The sequence below is a fragment of the Tamandua tetradactyla genome, chromosome 5 (assembly GCF_023851605.1).
Source record: "Tamandua tetradactyla isolate mTamTet1 chromosome 5, mTamTet1.pri, whole genome shotgun sequence".
In the NCBI taxonomy this organism is placed as follows: domain Eukaryota; kingdom Metazoa; phylum Chordata; class Mammalia; order Pilosa; family Myrmecophagidae; genus Tamandua; species Tamandua tetradactyla.
The window spans coordinates 91,784,339-91,809,013 of record NC_135331.1 but is presented as its reverse complement, the minus strand read 5'-3'; the positions used below and the strand labels follow the sequence as shown (position 1 = coordinate 91,809,013).

The following is a 24,675-nucleotide window of genomic DNA, read 5'->3' as shown; positions in this document are numbered from 1 at the left end:
TGATGATGAAGATGATGACAAAACAGTATGGCATACCAGAGAAAAATGTCCATTGTGCTTCTGATAGTGGATAAAGGAGAACCAACAAGTGAGAGAGAAGTTAAAAACTGTTTGGCTTCACAAAAATACTACTAATTACAGTCATTCATACTAACTGCTTAGTATTTAAGCCTAATTACAAAGTAGTTCCATGATGACATGTCTAATTAGCACCACATCAATTGAGCAGTATATTTTGACCGACTGTAACTATAGAGGGATGGTAGATTTTTACAATATGTTATTAATGCAGCATGGTCCCAGATCCCTTGTGATGGTAACAACATGCACTACAAAAGTCAATTCATTTAATTTTCACAAAAGCTCATGTTCACATTGACTGCCATTTCTGTCTTGCAGAAAGAAGTGGTGCAACTACCCAGTATCCTGCAGATAAGTGACAACAGGGAGTGAACCCAGGCTGTCTGACTCCACTCTGCTTCTCTGCACCTCACAAGATGCTGTTTGCAGAGGGTCAGAGTCCCCACTGCCCTGTGTTCCTGCTGACCCCCTCCTCACCTGTATAGCTGCTTGAAGGAAGCAAATGCTCTGGTCCCCCATTGAGCTCTGGGGCGCCTTCTGTCTCTGCCACTTCCTCTTTCTCCTCCTCTTCCCGGACCTCAGGGACTTCCTCCTGTGGCTGCTCCATGGCTGATTTCCCCTCGGCGCCACACCTGCAGGCCCGGTCATAGCTCTGGCATCATCTGGGTCTGAACGCAGATGGACCTCTATAGGGCAGATCCCATCAACCTGGGGAAAGGGGAAGACAAGAAGGGTTTGGGATCATCCTGATCAAGATAGCAGAGGAGTACACTTCAGGGCCCTGTACCCCCACAGAAGCTTTGAACAACCAGCAAGAATTGGCAGAAACATCTTTCCCCAAACTCCAGAAACAGTTAAAGGATTGCAGCAACAGAGTGAGTGCTGAATCAAGAAAACGGCCCCTTAAATGTGGTAGGATCCCACCATGGAAAATGGTTTGGCGGTTCCTCAGAAAGTTAAACATAGAGTTGCCATACGACCCGGCAATTCCATTCCTAGGTTTATACTCAAGAGACTTGAAAGCAGGGACTCAGACAGATGTTTGCCTGCCAAGGTGCAAGGGAGCATTCTTCACAGGGTGGAAGCAACCCAAGTATCCATCAACGGATGAATGGATAAACCAAATGTGATGGAGCCATACAATGGAATGTTATTCTGCCAAAAAAATGAAGTGCTGGGCGCATGCTATGACATGGATGAACTCTGAAGACATCATGTTGAGTGAGATAGGCTGGACACAGGGGGACAAGTATGATTGCGAAATACTTGGAAAAAGCAGATTCATGGAGACCGAAAACAGAATGCTGGTTGCCTGGGGTGAGGCGAGGGGAAAATGGGGAGTTGTTGCTCAATGAGTATGAGTTTTGGTTGGGGACGATGAGAATAACTGGAGATGGATATTGGTGAACGTTACCCAGCACTGTCAGTGTGGTTAGTGTCAAAGAATTGTCTACTCAAAATGATTGAAATGATTTTTATGTTATGTGTATTTTACCACGATTAAAAATAAATATATTTTTTAATGAGAAAAAAAAAAAGTGGTAGGTCTCATGGTGACAAGACTGGCCCCTTCCCTACCTCTCATAGGCTTGGCACAGACCTGGCCTATGCCCCCAGAGTGGGACCCTGAATCTGGTTCCAGAGTGAGCTGAGCAACACTTGGGGACATACTGGGAGCATGTACGCATGGCCCAATCTGTCTCGTGGTGGCCTGAGGGACTTGCTGTCTCATTATACGGGGTGTATATAGAAGGCATCTCATCATGCTCTCATACAGAACACTATGGGTGGAGGGTGGGGAGAGCAAGCAAATGGCTGCCTCAGGCAACGAACTGCTGCCTATAGTACATAAAGTACAGTACATGGGACCACAAGGAAGCTGTTTCCTAGGGAAGAGGGGCCATTCATAACCGTGTTAATGCGGGAATTTACAGAGCCACATGTTCCATATCCAAGACAAAATGTATATACAGAAAGGTCAATCAGGCCCGTCTGCTTTGGCCTTGAGTAATTTTCTAAACTTAATGAATAGATAAATTCTGAATGAAAGCACCAGCCTAGGTCAATCCATAAAGACTGGGAAAGGTGTTGTTTTTTTATCTTCTCTTTTTTACCCCCCTAGCCCCTGGCATTCATTAAAAGCTGTGTTATAACACTAGCTGGATACAAGCTTAAGGAACAGATATGTCAAAGTCTCAATTCCAGTGATATATTAAAATATCAAAATGTCCAGGTTTCAACAAAAGATTACAAAACATACAAAGAAGCAGAAAGCAAAGGCCTAGGAACAGGAGACAAAGCATCACAAACCATCAATAAGGAAGGTAAGACTGGGGACATTCCAGATAAAGATAAAACAACAACAACAAAAATGATCCTAAATAGGGGGGCAAGGATAGTTCAGTGGTAGAATTCTTTCCTGCCATGCAGGAGATCTGGGTTTGATTCCTAGCCCATACACTTCCCACAAACAAACAAACGAAAAACCAAACAAACAAAAATTCAGCAAATGGTGCTGCAATAAGGGGACATTATTACATAATCACATGACAAAAGAATGAAATGTGATCCGTGCCAAACAGCATACAAAAAAAGGTCCTAAATATGTTCAAAGAGCCAGAGGAAAACATAGACAAAGAACTAAAGGAAATCAGGAAAATAACTGATAAACACAAAGAGAGTATCAACAGAGAGATGGAAATTATGAAAAGGAATCAAACAGAGCTGAAGACCATAGTCATATAAATAAAAAATTCCTTAGAGGGGTTCAACAGCAGATAGGAGTGGGCAGGGAAAGAACCAATGAACTTGAAGATAAGACAACTGAAATTATTCAGTCTGAGAGGAAGGAAGAATGAATGAAGAAAATTAAACAGAGTCTGAGGAACCTGTGGGATGCCATTAAGCATACCATTATATGCTTTGTGAGAATCTCAGAAAAGAGAAAGAGGCAGAGAGAATATTCAAAGAACTAATGGCTGACAGCTCTCCCAACTTAATGAGGGACATGAATATATACATCCACAATGCTTAATGAACTCCAAATAAGAGAAACTCAAACAGACCCATGCCATAGCATATTATAATAAAACTGCTGAATGCCAAAGATGAACAGAAAATTCTGAAAACTCCAAGAGAGTAGCACTGTATCATGTACAAGGGAGACTGAATGAGATTAAATGCAGATTTCTCATTGGATACTGTGGAAGCGAGAAGTCAATGGGATGACATAAAGTACTAAAAGCAAAAAACTGCCAATCAAGAATTTTATAGCCAGCAAAACTGTCTTTTACAAATGAGGATGAGATTCTGACATTCCCAGATAAACAAAAGCTAAGGGAGTTTGTCACCACTAGACCAGCCTTATGAAGGATGCTAAAGAAAGTCTGCAGGAGTCACAGTTAGTCCAGAGCTGAAAATATTATTTCTAGATTTTGAAATGCTGTGCTGTATATATGTATAACCTGGTATCTCCCTGGAACTTTGGCTACCTGCGTGATACCTAAGACTCAGAGTTAGCGCTCTGCAGCTGTGGAAGTCAGCATTGCTACATAAAACAAGTATTAAGGAAATAAAAAAAAGAGATCAGGCTTCAATTAGAGATAAGAATGAAGCTGATCAGGTTTGGACTAAAGTAAATCAGAATACAAGGTAAGGATGACATTGTCAGTATTTTAGAACTTCACCAACCATATGAGACCAAAGGAAGAGAGGTTTATGGAGCCTAGTATGGGAATGAAGGCTTGTAATTCTGTATAGCTTAATATAATACCTGGATACATCCCAGAGTAAGTTGAGCCGATACTTATTAAGTATCACAACTGAGGAATGGAAGGAGGAACTGTGTTGTTTACATATAAGAGACTACTGAGCTGCTGCAAGAAGCAATGAAGGTATAAGGCATGCAACTAGGTGAATGAACCTTAAGGATAGTATGTTGAATGAAATGTAAGAAACAAAAAGACAAATATCATGCCTCACTCACGTGGACTAACTATAATATACAAACACAGAGAAATGAAGTTGATAGCATGCTTATCAGGTTGTGCCTATTTAAAGGGCCCTAGATTGTAAACTCTTACAAGCAGTTACATGTATTCAGGAGTTGTAATTGTTATTTCTAAATTCTGAGACACTGACTTATTTGTACATAATCTGGTAGCTCTCTTAAATTTTGGGTATATTTATACAACACCTGAGACTCAAGAGTTGGAGCACTGAGGCTATGGAAGCCAGGATTACCTCACTTAGAAACTGTTAAAAAAAAGTTGAAAAAGTGATCAGACTTCAACTAGAGGTACGAATGAAGTTGACCTGGATAGGTAAATCAGAATATAGGGTAAAAGATGATATGGCCCATATTTTAAAACTCCAACTCCTGTGCAAGACCAAAGGAGAGATGTTTATTTCATGCCAAATTCATATTTTGGGTAGCACATTATCAAATTTAACTTGTATGGTCAGTTTACTTGAACACCATAATTACATGGGATCTTGAATAGGGAGTGAGATCTTGCTGGTTTGTACAGGTTAGTATGATGCCCCAATATATCCCAGAATAATGTGGGCAGAGAATAAAAAGTATTTTTAAAGTCCCCAAGGCAGATGGGGGAAAAAGGAGGAAAAGATTTCACTTTCCCATCTGGGGAAATCCTGATAGTCTCACACCAATTTAATAGTCTGAGCCCTCAATCTTGGGGCTATCCCCTATGAAATTTATTCTGCAAAGGAGAAGCTAAGCCTACTTATAACTATGCCTAAGACTCACCCCCAGAGAACCTCTTTTGTTGCTCAGATATGGCCTCTCACTCTAAGCCAACTCATTAAGTGAACTCACTGCCCTCCCCTCTACATGGGACATGACTCTCAGGAGCATAAATTTCCCTAGCAACGTGGTACATGACTCCAGGGGATAAGCCAGGACCTGGCATCCTGAGAATGAGAAAGCCTTCTTGACCAAAAGGGGGAAGACAGAAATGAGTCAAAATAAAGTTGCAACGGCTGAGAGATTTCAAACGGAGTCTAAAGGTTTTACGGGAGGTTCTTTTTTTTTTTTTTAATTTTTTATTAATTAAAAATTTTTAAAAAAGTATGACAACAAAGAAACAAACATGCTTAACATATGATCATTCTGTTCTACATATATAATCAGTAATTCACAATATCATCACATAGTTGCATATTCATCATCATGATAATTTCTTAGATCATGTGCATCAATTCAGAAAAAGCAATAAAAAGAAGACAGAAAAAAATTCATACATACCACACCCCTTACCCCTGGAGGTCATTCTTATGCATTATACAGATAACCCTTTTTAGTTTATAGTGTATTGGAGTGGCTAGAGGGAAGTACCTGAAACTGTTGAGTTGTATTCCAGTAACCTTGACTCTTGAAGATGATTGCATAACTATATAGCTTTTACAATGTGACAAAATGATTGTGAAAACCTTGGGCCTGATGCTCCTTTTATCCAGAGTATGAACAGATAAGTAAAAAAAAATGATAAAAAAATAAGTAATAAAGGGGGGATAAAGAGCATAAAATTGGCTGAAATACAAGTGGTCAATGAGAGAGCGGGGAAAGGCATATGGTATGTGTGAGTTTTTTCTTTTTCTTTTTCTTTTTCTAGAGTGGTGCAAATGTTCTAAAATGATCATGGTGAAGAATACACAACTATGCGATGATATTGTGAGCCACTGATTATATACTACAATTGGACTGTACATGTGTGAAGATTCCTCAATAAAAATATTAAGAAAACAAAAAGTATTGGCAAAGTACCCTGAGGGACAGAAGAAAAAATATGGAATTATTAAGATTTACCACCAGGGAAATTCATGATACTGTCTCAAACATTAGGGACTCCGAAGTGAATAGATCAAGCCCTTGATCTCCAGCCTTGCTCTTGTGAAGCCTATTTCTGTAGTGGAGAAGCTAAGCCTACCTATACTCATGTCTGATAGTTATTTCCAGAAAATCTCTTTTGTTGTTCAGATGTGGCCTCTCTTTCTCTCAGCCCAACTCTTCAAATAAAATCATTAGCCTCCCCCCTACATGGGATATGACATCCAGGGGTGAAAGTCTCCCTAGCAATGTGGGATATGACTCTCAGAGATGAGTCTGACCCTGGCACTGTGGGATTGACAATGCTTTCTGGGCCAAAAGGAGGAATAGAAGGGTAACAAAATAAAGTATCAGCAGCTGAGAGAGTTCATTTCAAATAGAGTCGAGGGGCATTCTGCAGGCTACTTTTAGTAGCTTTGGCTAGATATTGCCAATTACCAGTATTTGCCAAAACCATTCCTGTCAACCCTAAAATACACCTAGGGCTTTATCTGACAGTTTACAAAAGTTTCACATACTAAGATTACTTTCCAGAAACCTACAACCTCCAGATGGTTCCTAGGGCAGATAAGTCCTGAAATCCAGAGGGGCCAGCCTCTCCAAGAATATCAATTAGTTCCATTCGCCTACTCCATATTATTAACAGCCCTTTCCAACATGAAAAAATTAGAATGGGCATAGCCTAAATACCCCTAAAGATAGTGAGAAGGATCAAAGGAGAAGGAGGAGTTATAACAGAGAAGATAGAATTTAACGAATGTATATGACTGCTGAATCATTATATTGATATTTATTTCAGTCTTAAGTGTTGTGGAGCAGACCTAAAACCAAAAACACTTAGGTTTTAGAAGGAAAAACTTAAAATTGTGGAACTGTAACCCATATCAAACCCTGAAATCTGTTCTATAACTACTTGTTACAATGTACTTTGACATGTATTGCTTTTTTTGTACATATTCCATATTTCACAATAAAAAACGTTTTTTAAAAAAACAATACTCTGCCAGCTTAGATAGTAATTAAAACCTGTACTTTCAAATAAAAATCTTTTTAAAATAAAAAAAAAAAGTCTAGGTTGAAAGGAAAGAACAACAGACAATAGATTGAAGCAGCATGAAGAAATAAAAATCTTCAATAAGGGTAAGGTATTCACAGGGGTAAATATAGATGCTAGTACTATTGTATTTTTGTTTTGCAACTCCACTCTTTACCTCCTACAGAATCTAAAAGGCAAATGCATAAAATGTAATTATAAGTCAGTGGCTTTGGACTAATAATATAGAAATGTAATTTGTGACAAAAACTACATAAAGGTGGGGGACAGAGAGGTATAGGAACAGTGTGTGTATACTACTGAAGTGAAGTTGGTATCAAAGCAAATTAAGACTGTTATAGATCTAGGATGTTAAATGTAAGCCCAATAGTAACTACAAAGAAAATATAAGAGAATATGTAAGTACAAAGAGTGAGAAGTTAGAGTACAGGTTGCCAGGGCAGGGGGAATGGGGAGTTAATGCAAAATGAGAGTGGGCTTTCTGTTCCAGGAGATGGGAAAGTTGTAGTCATGGAAGGTGGTGAGGGTACTGCAATACGGTGAATGTGATTTAACCCACTGAATGGTGTGCTTGGGAGCAGTTGAGATGGGAAAGCTTACATTGTATATATGTTCCTATACTATGAAAAAAAGAGAGAGAAAGGGACTGGGGAGACAATAGAGAGGATGTGAGGGTTCTGGGGGTGGGACACACTTGAGAGCTGCCATCTGAGGGATAGAACAGAGGGAGCTCTCCTGCTCCTTCAGAGCAGGGACACCTCAGTGTGTGCAGTGTTACCCCAGGGTCTCTGCACCTTACATCACAAATCATTTCTCCTGCTCTTTGTGCCTTGGCTTTTATGGTAGGTTTGCGGGGTTCTGAGGACTTTCCATTAACTGGAGAGGGGGACAGACAGCTGTGTGCCCCCTCCTTGCCTCCTCTGATGCATCCTGCTCTTTGAGCCTCTGTGTGTCTAGGAGCCCTATCAAGATGACTGGAGGCACTTTTATAAACTCCCAGCCCCTCGAGTGATTCTGATGTGCATGCCCTCCCAACCCTACCCTGTTCCCACCTGACACATGGAGCACTGATCTGGTAAGCCAACATACTCAAAGGAAATGGGTTCTACCTTGTGTTTGGGCAAGGAAAAAAGACATGAGCGATGCTATGCTAGGTTCACAGCAGATATGCAAATAGATCCTCAATGACAGAACCATCAGGTAAGGAGATGTGCTCCATCCTGGGGTCTTTCCAAGTTGGGTTACAGGGTGGTGACCCCCAGATCCACATAACCTAGGAAGATGCAGTTATAACTATCTTCAGCAAGCAAACTGGTGTCCACAAAGATCACAGTCATGAGGTGCTGTGGGAGTGGAGTGGAGAGAGAGTCCACTCAGCAGAAAAGAATAGGGAGTTGCCTTAAAAGTTGGGTGGTATTTTGTGGAACTCACCTAGAGAATACATCATAAAGAAAGACTCGAAGGCAGCAAAATGAGGAATAGTGAGGAGACTTGCTGGCTGGAAGGGAAAGGATCTTGAGGGAAGGTGAAAGTGGGCTGTATTTAGACATGGAGGCCTCAAATTCCCTGAGGCAGGGGACTAGACTCTGTTCCACAGTAGTGGGGACTTTGTGGAAGGATTAGGAAAAGGGTAAAAACCGGTTTCAGGAAGATTTAAGCAAACTTGGAACCCCTTCTCTTGGATGTCCCAAGTTCAGATCCAACCTATCCAAACAGAACTCATGATATATCTTCCCAAATCACCCTTCTTCTGGCAATCCCTGCCTTAGTGACCCATACACCCATCTACCCACTCATCAAAGCCAAAAACCTGAGAGTCATAGGAGACTCCTTTCTCTTTCTCTCTCTTTAGGCTAGATTCCACACACTGGAATAACTAGGAAGTTTTTCAAACTACAGATGCTCAGGCCCATTCCTGGAGAGTCTCATTAGATTTTGGTGGTAGCATGGTGGTGGTGGTGGATAGCTCAGGCACTGGGATTTTTAAATTTTTATTTCCCTGGTGAATGAAATGTGCAACCATTCTTGAGAACTGCTGCTCCACAGCCAAGCAACTTCTAACTGGTGGTAAATTATTCCTTCTAAATACCTCTCAGCTTTACCCATTTCTTTCCATCAGGTGTTCATCTTCCCCTGCATGGGCTTATAAGATAACCTCTTAGTTGGTCTCCTAAAGGAGGTTTGGAAATTCAGCCCCAGAATCTAAGAGTCAGAAAGCTGGGTGAGGGTGGGGGGTGGGGGTTGGAAATCTATAGAAGTGGGAGGCATTCTCATCGACATGACAGTCACAGGAAGGAATTCAGTTCAGCAAAGGCATGAACTACATGTCAACAGGAGGACAAAAGGCACTGCAGCAGAGAGGCAGGAGAGATTCTGGACAGCTGAACATCCCAGAGCCAAGGAAAGGGGCTATTTCAAGACGACAGGGGTCAAATCTCTCAAAAGACGCAGAGGTTTAGGGTGATAAACCAACAAACGGCTACTGGATTTGGTGGCTGTGTAGTCATCAATGACCTTGAGAGATGACTTTCAGCCAAGTGATTGAGATGGAAACCAGGGTTTCTAAGAATAAATGGGTGGTGAGGAAGTTGGGACAGTGAATGAAGACTTTTAGGTTTTTAGGTAAATATGTCAGGGAAAGAAGTATACAGGAGGACATAGCTTGAGAAAGTCGCAAAGTCAACAGGAAGTTTTTGGAATAGGGGAGACTCAAGTAAGCTGTGGCTAGAAGAAAGGTCAGCAGAGAAAGATAGTACAAAGATTCAAATGAGAAGTTGGGGCAAGGCTTTAGACAGGAGGGGAATAATTCAGGAGCACAGAATGAGGAAAACACAGTGCGGGTGCGGGAGGCGGTGGTATGAAAAAGTTCACACGGAGTGGCCGCATCCTTTTTTAGTTAATAAAGTTAGGACGAGGGGGTAGTTCAGTGGTAGAGAATTCTCACCTGCCTTGCCAGAGACCTGGGTTTGATTCCTGGCCTGTGCAGTTCTCCCGGCCTCCGCACCTCCCCACCCCCCCAAATTCAACAAATGGTGCTGCAATAACAGGACAGTCACATGGAAAAAGAATGAAATGTGACCCCCACCACACAGCATACACAAAAAAGATAGGAGGAAGTTACAAAATGGGACTTGAAGAAAACAAAGAAACTGGGTGCAGGCACTTTTACAATCATGACACGGAATTAGCTGGAAAGGAATAAAAAGAATTAAACAGTGTGGTACTGGCAAATAATCAGACAATAAAGGAAAGATAATACAAAGAATTCAGAAAAAGATGCAAACACACATGGAACTTTAATGTTATAAAGACAGAACTTTGAATCACAGGGAAAAGATGAATTCTCCAATAAATGGGGTTGGGACAACCAAGCAGCCATCTGGAAATATTAAAATGTGTCCCTAATGGATATCTTATAACCAAGATAAGGTCCAAATGAATCACTATCTTTTTTTTTTTTTTTTACTTGTTTGCTTTGTTTATTTTTATTGAAAAAATTTTAAAAACATTGTAAATTATTTGGGTAAAGGGCTTTGTTATGAGAAATAAAGTTATATGATGACGTGGTATCTGGAATATACTTCTAGGTAAGAGACCATAAATATAATATCTGTCTTAACCCCTTTGTGAATAAGACAGAGTAGAAATAAATACATTTTTAAAAACATCACTGAATTTTGCAAATCACGACTGAATGTCTCATAGCTGTGCACACAGATTAAACCACACTATGCGTGATCACAAACACATTCTAAGAATGGAAAATTCACCATCCTTGAACAAAACAAAGGTCTAGGGGAGATCCAAGATGGCGTCTTAGTAAGGTACATGCGTCTTAGTTCCTCTGACTCCAAATCAACTAATAGGTGAACAGAAACAGTACAGAACAGCTCCCGGGGCTACAGCAGGGAATGGACACACAGCGTAACCCAGTCTGGGCTGGTTAGTCTGACTGCGAAACTCGGCTGCGGTGAGTGAGATCCCCGAGCAGCGGGCGATTTCCCGAGCAGCCGCAGCTGCGGCGGTCCGAGCTAATCCCTCCCTCCTTCCCGGGCTGGCTGAGGGACGCGGAGAGACAAGCTTCCCAGCCAAGGCGGCCGGCGCCACACTTTTGCGGGCGGCTTCGAGTCTCGGCTTCGAGTCTCGGCTTCGAGTCCGCAGCTACGAGTCTCGGATCAGAGGGCTATACAAAGTCTGGGCTGGCAAGTCTGACTGCGACTCTTGGCTGCGGCGAGACCCCCGAGCAGCGCGTGATTTGCCGAGCAGCCGCAGCTGCAGCGGTCCGAGCTAATCCCTCCCTCCTTCCCGGGCCGGCTGAGAGTATCGGAGAAGCAAGTTTCCCAAGCCGAGGCAGGCGGCGCCCTTCTTCTGCGGGCGGCTTCGAGTCTCGGCTTTGAGTCCGCGGCTACGAATCTCAGATCAGAGGGCTATCCAAAGTCTGGGCTGGCTAGACTGACTGCGAGACTCGGCTGAGGTGAGACCCCCGAGCGGCGCGTGATTTCCCGATCAGCGGCAGCTGCGGTGGTCCGAGCTACTCCCTCCCTCCTTTCCGGGCCGGCTGAGAGTATTGGAGAAGCAAGTTTCCCAAGCTGAGGCAGGCGGCACCCCTCTTTTGCGGGCGGCTTCGAGTCCGCGGATACGAGTCTCGGATAGGAGGGCTATCCAAGCAGCGGTAGCCCCCCCCCCACGGGAGGCTTCCTGGTCCGGTGGGGAATCCCCCAGGCCCGCTGCGGCCCGCAACCAGCCACAGGGTCCCCTCAAGCCGCGGCAGCTGACGCCCCCACCACGCGCGGCACCTGAACCAACGGAGAGAATTGGATCCGAAATCCTCAGGCCACGGAGATCGGTGACTGGGGGAGACCCATTCCAAACACTTGAGACAAACGTGTGCCACGTGCGCCACATACTGGGCAAAATAAGAAAAACAGATCCCAGAGATTTCACAGAAAAATATTACAACCTTGCTGGGTCCAACACCAAGAGAAATCTGAATAAATGCCCAGACGCCAGCAGCAGAAGATAACTGTCCACGCTCAAAAGATTGAGAATATGGCTCAGTCAAAGGAACAAACCAATAGCTCAAATGAGACACAAGAGCTGAGACAACTAATGCTGAATATACGAACAGAAATGGAAAACCTCTTCAAAAATGAAATCGATAAATTGAGGGAGGACATGAAGAGGACATGGGCTGAACATAAAGAAGAAATAGAAAAACTGAAAAAACAAATCGCAGAACTTATGGAAGTGAAGGATAAAGTAGCAAACATAGAAAAAATAATGGATAGCTACAATGATAGATTTAAAGAGACAGAAGATAGAATTAGTGAATTGGAGGATGGAACATCTGAATTCCAAAAAGAAACAGAATCTATAGGGAAAAGAATGGAAAAATTTGAACAGGGTATCAGGGAACTCAAGGACAATATGAACCGCACAAATATACGTGTTGTGGGTGACCCAGAAGGAGAAGAGAAGGGAAAAGGAGGAGAAAAACTAATGGAAGAAATTATCACTGAAAATTTCCCAACTCTTATGAAAGACCTAAAATTACAGATCCAAGAAGTGCAGCGCACCCAAAAGAGATTAGACCCAAATAGGCGTTCTCCAAGACACTTACTAGTTAGAATGTCAGAGGTCAAAGAGAAAGAGAAGATCTTGAAAGCAGCAAGAGAAAAACAATCCATTACATACAAGGGAAACCCAATAAAACTTTGTGTAGATTTCTCAGCAGAAACCATGGAAGCTAGAAGACAGTGGGATGATATATTTAAAATACTAAAAGAGAAAAACTGCCAACCAAGACTCCTGTATCCAGCAAAATTATCCTTCAAAAATGAGGGAGAAATTAAAACATTCTCAGACAAAAAGTCACTGAAAGAATTTGTGACCAAGAGACCAGCTCTGCAAGAAATACTAAAGGGAGCACTAGAGTCAGATACAAAAAGACAGAAGAGAGAGATATGGAAAAGAGTGTAGAAAGAAGGAAAATCAGATATGATATATATAATACAAAAGGCAAAATGGTAGAGGAAAATATTATCCAAACAGTAATAACACTAAATGTCAATGGACTGAATTCCCCAATCAAAAGACATAGATTGGCAGAATGGATTAAAAAACAGGATCCTTCTATATGCTGTCTACAGGAAACACATCTTAGACCCAAAGATAAACATAGGTTGAAAGTGAAAGGTTGGGAAAAGATATTTCATGCAAATAACAACCAGAAAAGAGCAGGAGTGGCTATACTAATATCCAACAAATTAGACTTCAAATGTAAAACAGTTAAAAGAGACAAAGAAGGACACTATATATTAATAAAAGGAACAATTAAACAAGAAGACATAACAATCATAAATATTTACGTACCGAATCAGAATGCCCCAAAATACGTGAGGAATATACTGCAAACACTGAAAAGGGAAATAGACTCATATACCATAATAGTTGGAGACTTCAACTCACCACTCTCATCAATGGACAGAACATCTAGACAGAGGATCAACAAAGAAATAGAGAATCTGAATATTACTATAAATGAACTAGACTTAATAGACATTTATAGGACATTACATCCCACAACAGCAGGATACACCTTTTTCTCAAGTGCTCATGGATCATTCTCAAAGATAGACCATATGCTGGGTCACAAAGCAAGTCTTAACAAATTTAAAAAGATTGAAATCTTACACAACACTTTCTCGGACCATAAAGGAATGATGTTGGAAATCAATAATAGGCAGAGTGCCAGAAAATTCACATATACGTGGAGGCTCAACAACACACTCCTAAACAACGAGTGGGTCAAAGAAGAAATTGCTAGAGAAATTAGCAAATACCTCGAGGCGAATGAAAATGAAAACACAACATATCAAAACTTATGGGACGCAGCAAAGGCAGTGCTAAGAGGGAAATTTATTGCTCTAAATGCCTATATCAGAAAAGAAGAAAAGGCAAAAATTCAGGAATTAACTATCCATTTGGAAGAACTGGAGAAAGAACAGCAAGCTAACCCCAAAGCAAGCAAAAGGAAAGAAATAACAAAGATCAGAGCAGAAATAAATGAAATTGAAAACATGAAAACAATAGAGAAAATCAATAAGGCCAGAAGTTGGTTCTATGAGAAAATCAATAAGATTGATGGGCCCTTACCAAGATTGACAAAAAGAAGAAGAGAGAGGATGCAAATAAATAAGATCAGAAATGGAAGAGGAGACATAACTACTGACCTCACAGAAATAAAGGAGGTAATAACAGGATACTATGAACAACTTTACGCTAATAAATACAACAATTTAGAGGAAATGGACGGGTTCCTGGAAAGACATGAACAACCAACTTTGACTCAAGAAGACATAGATGACCTCAACAAACCAATCACAAGTAAAGAAATTGAAGCAGTCATTCAAAAGCTTCCTAAAAAGAAAAGTCCAGGACCAGACGGCTTCACATGTGAATTCTATCAAACATTCCAGAAAGAATTAGTACCAACTCTCCTCAAACTCTTCAAAAAAAATCGAAGTGGAGGGAAAACTACCTAATTCATTCTATGACGCCAACATTACCCTCATACCAAAACCAGGCAAAGATATTACAAGAAAAGAAAACTACAGACCAATCTCTCTAATGAATATAGATGCAAAAATCCTCAATAAAATTCTAGCAAATCGTATCCAACAACACATTAAAAGAATTATTCATCATGACCAAGTAGGATTCATCCCAGGTATGCAAGGATGGTTCAACATAAGAAAATCAATTAATGTAATACACCATATCAACAAATCAAAGCAGAAAAATCACATGATCATCTCAATTGATGCAGAGAAGGCATTTGACAAGATTCAACATCCTTTCCTGTTGAAAACACTTCAAAGGATAGGAATACAAGGGAACTTCCTTAAAATGATAGAGGGAATATATGAAAAACCCACAGCTAATATCATCCTCAATGGGGAAAAATTGAAAACTTTCCCCCTAAGATCAGGAACAAGACAAGGATGTCGATTATCACCACTATTATTCAACATTGTGTTGGGGGTTCTAGCCAGAGGAATTAGACAAGAAAAAGAAATACAAGGCATCAAAATTGGAAAGGAAGAAGTAAAACTATCACTGTTTGCAGATGATATGATACTATACGTCGAAAACCCGGAAAAATCCACAACAAAACTACTAGAGCTAATAAATGAGTACAGCAAAGTAGCAGGTTACAAGATCAACATTCAAAAATCTGTAGCATTTCTATACACTAGTAATGAACAAGCTGAGGGGGAAATCAAGAAACGAATCCCATTTACAATTGCAACTAAAAGAATAAAATACCTAGGAATAAATTTAACTAAAGAGACAAAAAACCTATATAAAGAAAACTACAAAAAACTGCTAAAAGAAATCACAGAAGACCTAAACAGATGGAAGGGCATACCGTGTTCATGGATTGGAAGACTAAATATAGTTAAGATGTCAATCCTACCTAAATTGATTTACAGATTCAATGCAATACCAATCAAAATCCCAACAACTTATTTTTCAGAAATAGAAAAACCAATAAGCAAATTTATCTGGAAGGGCAGGGTGCCCCGAATTGCTAAAAACATCTTGAGGAAAAAAAACGAAGCTGGAGGTCTCGCACTGCCTGACTTTAAGGCATATTATGAAGCCACAGTGGTCAAAACAGCATGGTATTGGCATAAAGATAGATATATCGACCAATGGAATCGAATAGAGTGCTCAGATATAGACCCTCTCATCTGTGGACATTTGATCTTTGATAAGGCAGTCAAGCCAACTCACCTGGGACAGAACAGTCTCTTCTATAAATGGTGCCCAGAGAACTGGATATCCATATGCAAAAGAATGAAAGAAGACCCATATCTCACACCCTACACAAAAGTTAACTCAAAATGGATCAAAGATCTAAACATTAGGTCTAAGACCATAGAACAGTTAGAGGAAAATGTCGGGAGATATCTTATGAATCTTACAATTGGAGGCGGTTTTATGGACCTTACACCTAAAGCAAGAGCACTGAAGAAGGAAATAAATAAATGGGAACTCCTCAAAATTAAACACTTTTGTGCATCAAAGAACTTCATCAAGAAAGTAGAAAGACAGCCTACACAATGGGAGACAATATTTGGAAATGACATATCAGATAAAGGTCTAGTATCCAGAATTTATAAAGAGATTGTTCAACTCAACAACAAAAAGATAGCCAACCCAATTACAAAATGGGAAAAAGAATTGAATAGACACCTCTCAGAGGAGGAAATACAAATGGCCAAAAGGCACATGAAGAGATGCTCAATGTCCCTGGCCATTAGAGAAATGCAAATCAAAACCACAATGAGATATCATCTCACACCCACCAGAATGGTCATTATCAACGAAACAGAAAATGACAAGTGCTGGAGAGGATGCGGTGAAAGAGGCACACTTATCCACTGTTGGTGGGAATGCCAAATGGTGCAACCACTGTGGAAAACAGTTTGGCGGTTCCTCAAAAAGCTGAATATAGAATTGCCATACGACCTAGCAATACCATTGCTGGGAATCTACTCAAAGGAATTAAGGGCAAAAACTCAAACAGACATTTGCACACCAATGTTTATAGCAGCGTTATTTACAATTGCAAAGAGATGGAAACAGCCAAAATGTCCATCAACAGACAAGTGGCTAAACAAACTGTGGTATATACATACGATGGAATATTATGCAGCTTTAAGGCAGGATAAACTTATGAAGCATGTAATAACATGGATGGACCTAGAGAACATTATGCTGAGTGAGTCTAGCCAAAAACTAAAAGACAAATACTGTATGGTCCCAATGATGTGAATTGACACTCGAGAATAAACTTGGAATATGTCATTGGTAACAGAGTTCAGCAGGAGTTAGAAACAGGGTAAGATAATGGGTAATTGGAGCTGATGGAATACAGACTGTGCAATAGGACTAGATACAAAAACTCAAAAATGGACAGCACAATAATACCTAATTGTAAAGTAATCATGTTAAAATACTGAACGAAGCTGCATCCGAGCGATAGGTTCTTGTTTTGTTTTGTTTTGTTTGTTTTGTTCTTATTATTACTTTTATTTTTTTCTCTATATTAACATTCTATATTTTTTTCTGTTATACTGCTAGTTCTTCTAAACCGATGCAAATGTACTAAGAAACGATGATCATGCATCTATGTGATGATGTTAAGAATTACTGATTGCATATGTAGAATGGTATGATGTCTAAAAAAAAAAAAAATGGTCAGCACAATACTGCCTAACTGTAATGTAATTATGTTGGAACGCTGAATGAAGCTGCATCTGATCTATAGTTTTTTTTGTTTTTTTTTTCTTTCTCTTATATATTTTTGTACTTTTTATTTTTATTTGTGTTTTCTCTGTGTTATCACTTTATTTCTTTTTCTGTTGTCGTGCTATTTCTTTCTCTAAATCGATGCATATGTACTGAGAAATGATGACCATACACCTATGTGATGATATTAAGAATTACTGATTGCATATGTAGAATGGATTGATTTCTAATGTTGTGTTAGTTAATTTTTTTTAATTAATAAAAAAAAAAAAAAGGTCTAATAAAATCAAATCCAGGAATATATGTTGAACTATGATCATGTTCTTAAGGTGTATGCTCTGTGAGGGAAGGGATGTGTAGAATTGGATTCTGAAACCCTGAACGTCTCTTAATAAAGTATTTAAGATCCAATATAATTGACATGCATTACCAGGTGACCCTGGGGGAGGGGAGAAAAAAACCTTCAACAATATTTCTGCTACACAAACCGGCATACTTTTGCTTTTTATGTAGATTTTGCAAAATTGTGCTATTACTTATATAATTTATAATTGTCATCTCTGAAACTATGCGAACACTGAACAATTTTTCTAAAGAAATAAATCTAGATTTGTGAACAAACTGGGGAGATTGTCTGACAGTAACTTTTTAAATATACAACAGTTTGCTTTATTATGTCCATGAATTATAAAATTTTCTTCCTAGCTCTTAATTTTTGGAGGAAGGAAACTGGGCCAAAATTTTTTAGCCATTAGGTCTCCTAGCAATAGTCTATGAACTTTCTAACAAGCTTGTGCTAGAGTCTGGGACTGAAACACACATGCGTACTTTATGTAATGCATAACGCATGTGTAGGAAAACTCATAAGAGTTAAATTATCTTCTCTGAGACCCAACAATAAAGCTTTGGCCTATTGTGAGGATGTTTAAAATATATTTCATTTACACTGTACTTTCTTTTGTAAGCAACTTGGCTTTCTGAGGTAGTATTGTCTCTAAGGCAGTAAGGTAAAAAAAAAAGTCTAGTTTATTTATTCAAAGTCAACAAAAATCCAGTGATTTCAGACTACAGTATCTATTCCAATTTGCCATTTTGCTTTGCTCCCACAACATGTCTTATAGAAAAAAAAGTAAATGTTTTCAAGAAGGTTTACCCAAGTGACATAGAGAATGTCTAGTTAACTTCTGGCTGTCAGACAAAGTTTTCCCTTCAAGATGGTGCAATATATAATAGCACAAGAATTCTATATTCTCCCAATGAGTAGTTTAATTAACTGAAAAAAAAATTAAATGTCAGGTTTAGTACCAATGCAGGAAATCTGAAAGAGTGTATATGATATCTCTTTCCTCCCCTTTCTATACCTCCCTTCCACTGATGTGGTAGGTTTCTAATTATGAATATCTTCAAATGAATCAAATATTTTACAATAAAAATAAAAATAAAAATAATATGAGCTATAAGAAAACATGTGAGACTATATATAAAAATAATCTTTAGGGGCAGATGTAAACATGAGAATAAATTCATAAAAACTATTAAAAAATTAATGTTTAATACATAAAATATAAACTTTCTACATAGTAAAAGCCATCAAATGCAAACAAAAAAGTATATAAATGGGGAATATTTGCAATTTTCATCAGACAAAGGATCAACAACCCTAAAATTGTTATTATACATCACTAAGATCAGCAATTCAATAAAAAAATGGGTCCAGGATATCAAGAGTTCACAGAAAAAGTATACATTTGGTTCTTAAATATATGAAAAATATTCAACATCATTTATAAAAACAGAAATATAAATTAAAACAACACTAAGATACCATTTTAACAATCAGAACAAACCATATGCTAACACAATGCTGCCAAAGGTATGGGAGAACAGATATTCTGTATACATTCCTGGCAGAATCTCTACAGAGGCTACCTCTATCTAAATTTAAGTGCACATACCCTTTGACCTAACAACACCACTTTTAGGAATGTGTTCCCCAGTTAGATTCCTACTTAAGCAAAATAACAATTAGAATGAGGTTATTCATTACAGTATTTTTTGAATAGCAAGAGACAGGAAACAAGCTAAATGTCCATGAATAGGGGACTTAGTAAAAATATTGATATGGAAACACAGAAGTCTATGCAACCATAAACAAGAGTGAGGCTGTTTTATAAACTGATAAGGCGGTATCTCCAAGTTACACTGGCAAATGAAAAGGGCAATTTAAAGAATGAAGTGTAGAGAGAGCTACAATTTGTATAAAAAAGATATATATATTTTTATCTTGCATAGTAGTTGCTTGCATATGTTAAATACCTGGAAAGATATTTAAGAACTGGTAACACTGGATGCCTCTGGGGAGGGAATCGAGTGTCTGGGTCACTGATGAGAAAGAGACTTTCACTGTATCTTTTGTACCTTTTAAATTCTGAACTACAGGAATGTGTTACCTCTTCTAAAAATAATTCAAGTTGAAGAAAATAAAAAGGCAAAACTCTGGTACCTGTGATCTGAATAAAAATGAGAGCTGGGGAGACGGGGCCATGAGGGCTTGGAGACCTACCCTAGCCTGTGACAACAGAGGAGGCAAAACTACAACACTGTCTCATATTCACTAATGACAAAATCTTTTCACACATTCCCTCCCAATCTCTGATCCTCTGGGTGGCCCCGAAAGGACAGGAGAGGTTCACCGTCAGGACTGAATCTCAGAGAAGGGGCAGGAGTTGACTGGGCTCCCACTACACGTCATACACCTACTGAGGGCACAACAAACTGGCTCTCATTCTATCCTCATCCAGCCTCATGAGCTCCCCTCGGCAGATGAAAAAAGTGACAAGGGGCCCAGGCCAGAGAAGACCGAAGAGGCAACTCTTGGAGTACACACCAGAGGATAAAGCAGAGAGATGATTGCAGAGATTCAGACGTGGCGGGTCAGAGGCCAGCTGGGCTCTGACGAAATACGCACCCTGAGCCTCAGCTTCAGGGTACATAGCTCAGCTTGCAGTAGGTTATTTCACCACCACTGGGAAACTATTCTCAGTTTCTGGGTGTGCATGTAGTTGCCTCTTGGGATCAGATGTGGTTCTGGGCTTGGGGTGGAGTTTCAGATTTGGGGCCAGGGCCCATGTATTCCATGCAGAGGCCCTTCCCCAGCCCACAGTCGTCACTTCTGGTTGTGACCTCTTAAGGACTCCAGCTCTGGGTGGGGAAAGAGCCGCTATCTGGTTGTTCTAAAACCCTGGGTGGGAAAGGAGCTACTGTCTGGTTGTTCTAAAACCCACTTCTATCCCTTGGACTGCTACATATTTAGATTTAACTGCTGTGCTGCAGCCCATCCCTTTATTTTGCTAGAAGACATCAATTTTCATGGGGCCCTGATCGTTGCATCTAAAGCTGGGATTTGCCTATCTACTCAACCAGCTGAGGCTGTCTTCCACCCCTTGGCTGTTCTCAGCAATCCTGACCCCCCCCAGGCCCTCTCTTGACCCCATCAGCCAAGGTCCACAGTCTGGATTTTAACAGGTATCTACCACCCCACTCATCATTATTCCTACAATAAACCCTATTCTCTTCCTTCCTTCTGACACTAAAAATAGCATACCTTGGTACCAGGTTTAACTTTGCTGTGGTTGAGAAACCACACTGCTTTCACTACTGCTCCCAGGGTTAGCCCGCTTCCTTCTATCCCAGAGGAGCAACCATCCAAGGGCCCTAATCCTTCCTGCCAAATTGAGTCATTCCTCCCACAATCCCACTCCCCACCCTAAGAGCAGGAAGAGCAGGAAGTGGTTCTGTGGCTTCAAGGGGAAACCCTCTGCCCTAGAGGCCAGCTGGGCCTGCTGGCTGGACAACCCCAAGTACTTGGTACTCCTCCTAGTGACCCAGTAAATGGAGCTTCCCTGAGGCCCACTGGCAGGCTGGTTGTACGCTCTGAGTGGGAATCCTCCTGCCTGGCCTAGGGGACGAGTAGGGGCAGTAATTGGGTTGGCGCAGCCTGAGAGTCCCTTTCCTCCCTATACCAGAGCCTAGGTCCCTCCACCTCAACGGGACCAGCTTTCACTCTCCCAGGGCATGCCACACAGCAGTCTCTGTGTATACTAACACGACATCTAATTCTCACAACAACCCTAAGAGTCGGGTACTATTTTTATTCCCATTTTACTGTGAGTAAATAGGCACAAAGAAGGAAAGTAACCAGTCTGAGGCCCCACAGTAACTGGAGGAGCAGGATTTAAACCCAGGAAGACTGGTTGAATCTGTGGTCTTGATCTGTGCTACATGTCTTGATTTCACATGTACCTGAAGCTGGCATATACCTGCCCAGCTGGGGCCCCCAAAATGTAGAAGGTGCTTTCAATCTCAGCCTGGAGCCATCAGCCCTGAATTCCTCTATCTAGCTGTTGGCCCCAAGCTGTTGCCGTCAAGAACACCCACGTCAAAGCCCCTTCCAGCTGCTCCTTGTCAGAAAATGACCCCTGTGAGCCACGGACAGCCACAGGGTCTGGTCCCTGGCTCCCTTTCAATCCAGCCCTATCCTCTTACCCTGCCCTCCATTCACCTCATATCCCAGCGTCACTCCCGAACATGGAGGCCTCAGACTGGAATACTGCCCCCTCCTAAAGGTGGTAGCTAAGACCTACGCTCCTTCAAGACCCACCTGTACCACCTCTCTGAGGAAGCTCTCCTTGACTAGCCCCATTCTGCTGCTTCTTACAGTATACCTGACCCAGACCTCCAGATCGGCAATAATTGCCCTAGGTTGCAACGTCTGTTAATGGGTCTGGCCCTACAAAACTAAGAGCTTCCTGAGGGCAAGAATGCCCTCTATCTTGCTGAGGAGGTCTCCAGCACCTAGTAAAGTGCCTGGCATTTAGTGGGTGCTCAAAAATACATTTGTTGAATGAATAAACAAACTAAAAACCTTAATCTTGAGATGCAATATTCCATAGAAGTTGATTCCCCAGGTTTCTGAGTCAGAGTTGGGTGCAAACCCTGGCTCTTCCCCTGTTTCTCTACGTAACTTTAGGAATGGTACTAATCTCTCAGCGTTTCTTAGCCCTAACACTGGGATACTACCATTTAATCTGAGGGGCCTTTGTGAAGATTAAACAACCTCGCAGAAAACTGCTTAAGTGCTGGGTATATAGTAAGTATTCAACAAATAGGGACAGTAGCTGCTGCTATTATTGTCATTATTGGCTGGCTTTAAGGAGTTATATGGAGAAAGTGATACTCCAGGCCCAGAAATGTGCTGGCTTATTGGAACCCTTGTGACTAAAGCAGATACAGAATTTCTCAATTCCTTCCTCACAACCAATTGTGAGCAGAGAGAATTGGTAGGGGGGCCAGCATTCTACAAACACATACTTCTTTCTCCATAGATAAGGGCTCCATCCTTCTTCCACTTCTTGTTCCTGCTATAGTTGACCCAGTTGCTGCCAATCCCTCCTTCCCCTCGATTGCTGGGGAAGCCTCTGGACAAAGGGCAGAGGTTGCCCCATGTCCCTAGCAAGCGCTTTCTGTAGATGACAGAGGCCGTGGGAAAATGGGCCTGGCTAATTATCTCCAAACCTTTCCTATCAATCGTCAATCTGGGTGCTGACCCAGTACTCTGGTTTTCCTGGCCAACAACTCCATGATGCTCTCTGCAATTCCTGCCAACCCAGGTCACCCACCCCCTCACCAGTGCACAGGAGGCCTGTGTGGACTTCTGGCTTGGCTCGACTCACCCTCAACAGGTTACCTCAAGTCAACAGCCCAGGAATGGCCCAGGAGCTGGTTTTGCTCAGAGATTGCTGGAATCAGAGAAAATACAGCCAGGAAGCCACCCCCGCCCTTCACATTCCACAACTCTTCCAATTACAACAAGTGTGAGCTCCTAAGGGCCATGAATAGGAGCTAAACCAAAATGAAGGGAAAAACTGGCTTTAGGGAGCTCTTGAGAATATGCTGAAGAGACCTAAGTGGGAAAAGGTGTCCTTTGCTTGGAACCAGGAAGGCTGCTGTAGTAAGGGCACCATCTGCATGGGCTCCCCATGGTCTGATCGCCCGTAGCAGAAGAGAGGTGTTGGGCTCTGAGGACTCAACCCTCTGGGGTCAGAGCTGACCTGCTGACTGTGGCAGCAGATGCCTCGGGCGTGCAACCACTGAGGACTGAGGAGATACTTTTACGATAGTTTTAAGAAACAATAGAATCTCATGATGTAAAAACATGTTTACAACGCATAGAAACAAAACTAGAAAAGGTTAATGGTAATGGTATGCTATGTTTATGTAATTGGTTAATGGTAATTTTGTCTAAGGGGTAGAGTTGTTAGGTGATTCTTACTTTTCTTTTTCTGTGTTTTCCAAATCCCATACAATGAGCATAACACACTTTTATGATTGTGGGGAGAGGAGGAGACTTTTTTTTTTTTTTTTTAATTAACGGAAAAAAGAAAAAAAAGAAATTAACCCAACATTTAGAAATCATACCATTCTACATATGCAATCAGTAATTCTTAACATCATCACATAGATGCATGATCATCGTTTCTTAGTACATTTGCATTGGTTTAGAAGAACTAGCAACACAACAGAAAAAGATATAGAATGTTAATATAGAGAAAAAATAAAAATAATAATAGTAAAAAAAAAGAAAAAAGAAAAAAAAAGACAAACAAACAAACAGACAGACAAAAAAAAAAACCTATAGCTCAGATGCAGCTTCATTCAGTGTTTTAACATGATTACTTTACAATTAGGTATTATTGTGCTGTCCATTTTTGAGTTTTTGTATCTAGTCCTGTTGCACAGTCTGTATCCTTCAGCTCCAATTACCCATTATCTTACCCTGTTTCTAATTCCTGCTGGACTCTGTTACCAATGACATATTCCAAGTTTATTCTCGAATGTCAGTTCACATCAGTGGGACCATACAGTATTTGTCTTTTAGTTTTTGGCTAGACTCACTCAGCATAATGTTCTCTAGGTCCATCCACGTTATTACATGCTTCATAAGTTTATCCTGTCTTAAAGCTGCATAATATTCCATCGTATGTATATACCACAGTTTGTTTAGCCACTCGTCTGTTGATGGACATTTTGGCTGTTTCCATCTCTTTGCAATTGTAAATAACGCTGCTATAAACATTGGTGTGCAAATGTCCGTTTGTGTCTTTGCCCTTAAGTCCTTTGAGTAGATTCCCAGCAATGGTATTGCTGGGTCGTATGGCAATTCTATATTCAGCTTTTTGAGGAACCGCCAAACTGCCTTCCACAGTGGTTGCACCATTTGACATTCCCACCAACAGTGGATAAGTGTGCCTCTTGCTCCACATCCTCTCCAGCACTTGTCATTTTCTGTTTTGTTGATAATGGCCATTCTGGT

The 24,675-nt window shown here is 40.8% G+C and overlaps 1 protein-coding gene across 6 annotated transcripts in view; it reads right to left on the bottom strand.

The window, feature by feature from the left end:
* Positions 1-24,675, bottom strand: part of PPARD (peroxisome proliferator activated receptor delta) — a 125,234-nt gene that overhangs the window by 14,125 nt on the left and 86,434 nt on the right. For all 6 annotated transcript variants that reach the window (XM_077161571.1, XM_077161572.1, XM_077161576.1 and 3 more), the window contains one exon: positions 559-789. In XM_077161571.1, the coding sequence (XP_077017686.1) occupies positions 559-688 (130 nt within the window). In that variant the 5' untranslated portion in view covers positions 689-789. The remainder of the gene's footprint in view (positions 1-558; positions 790-24,675) is intronic.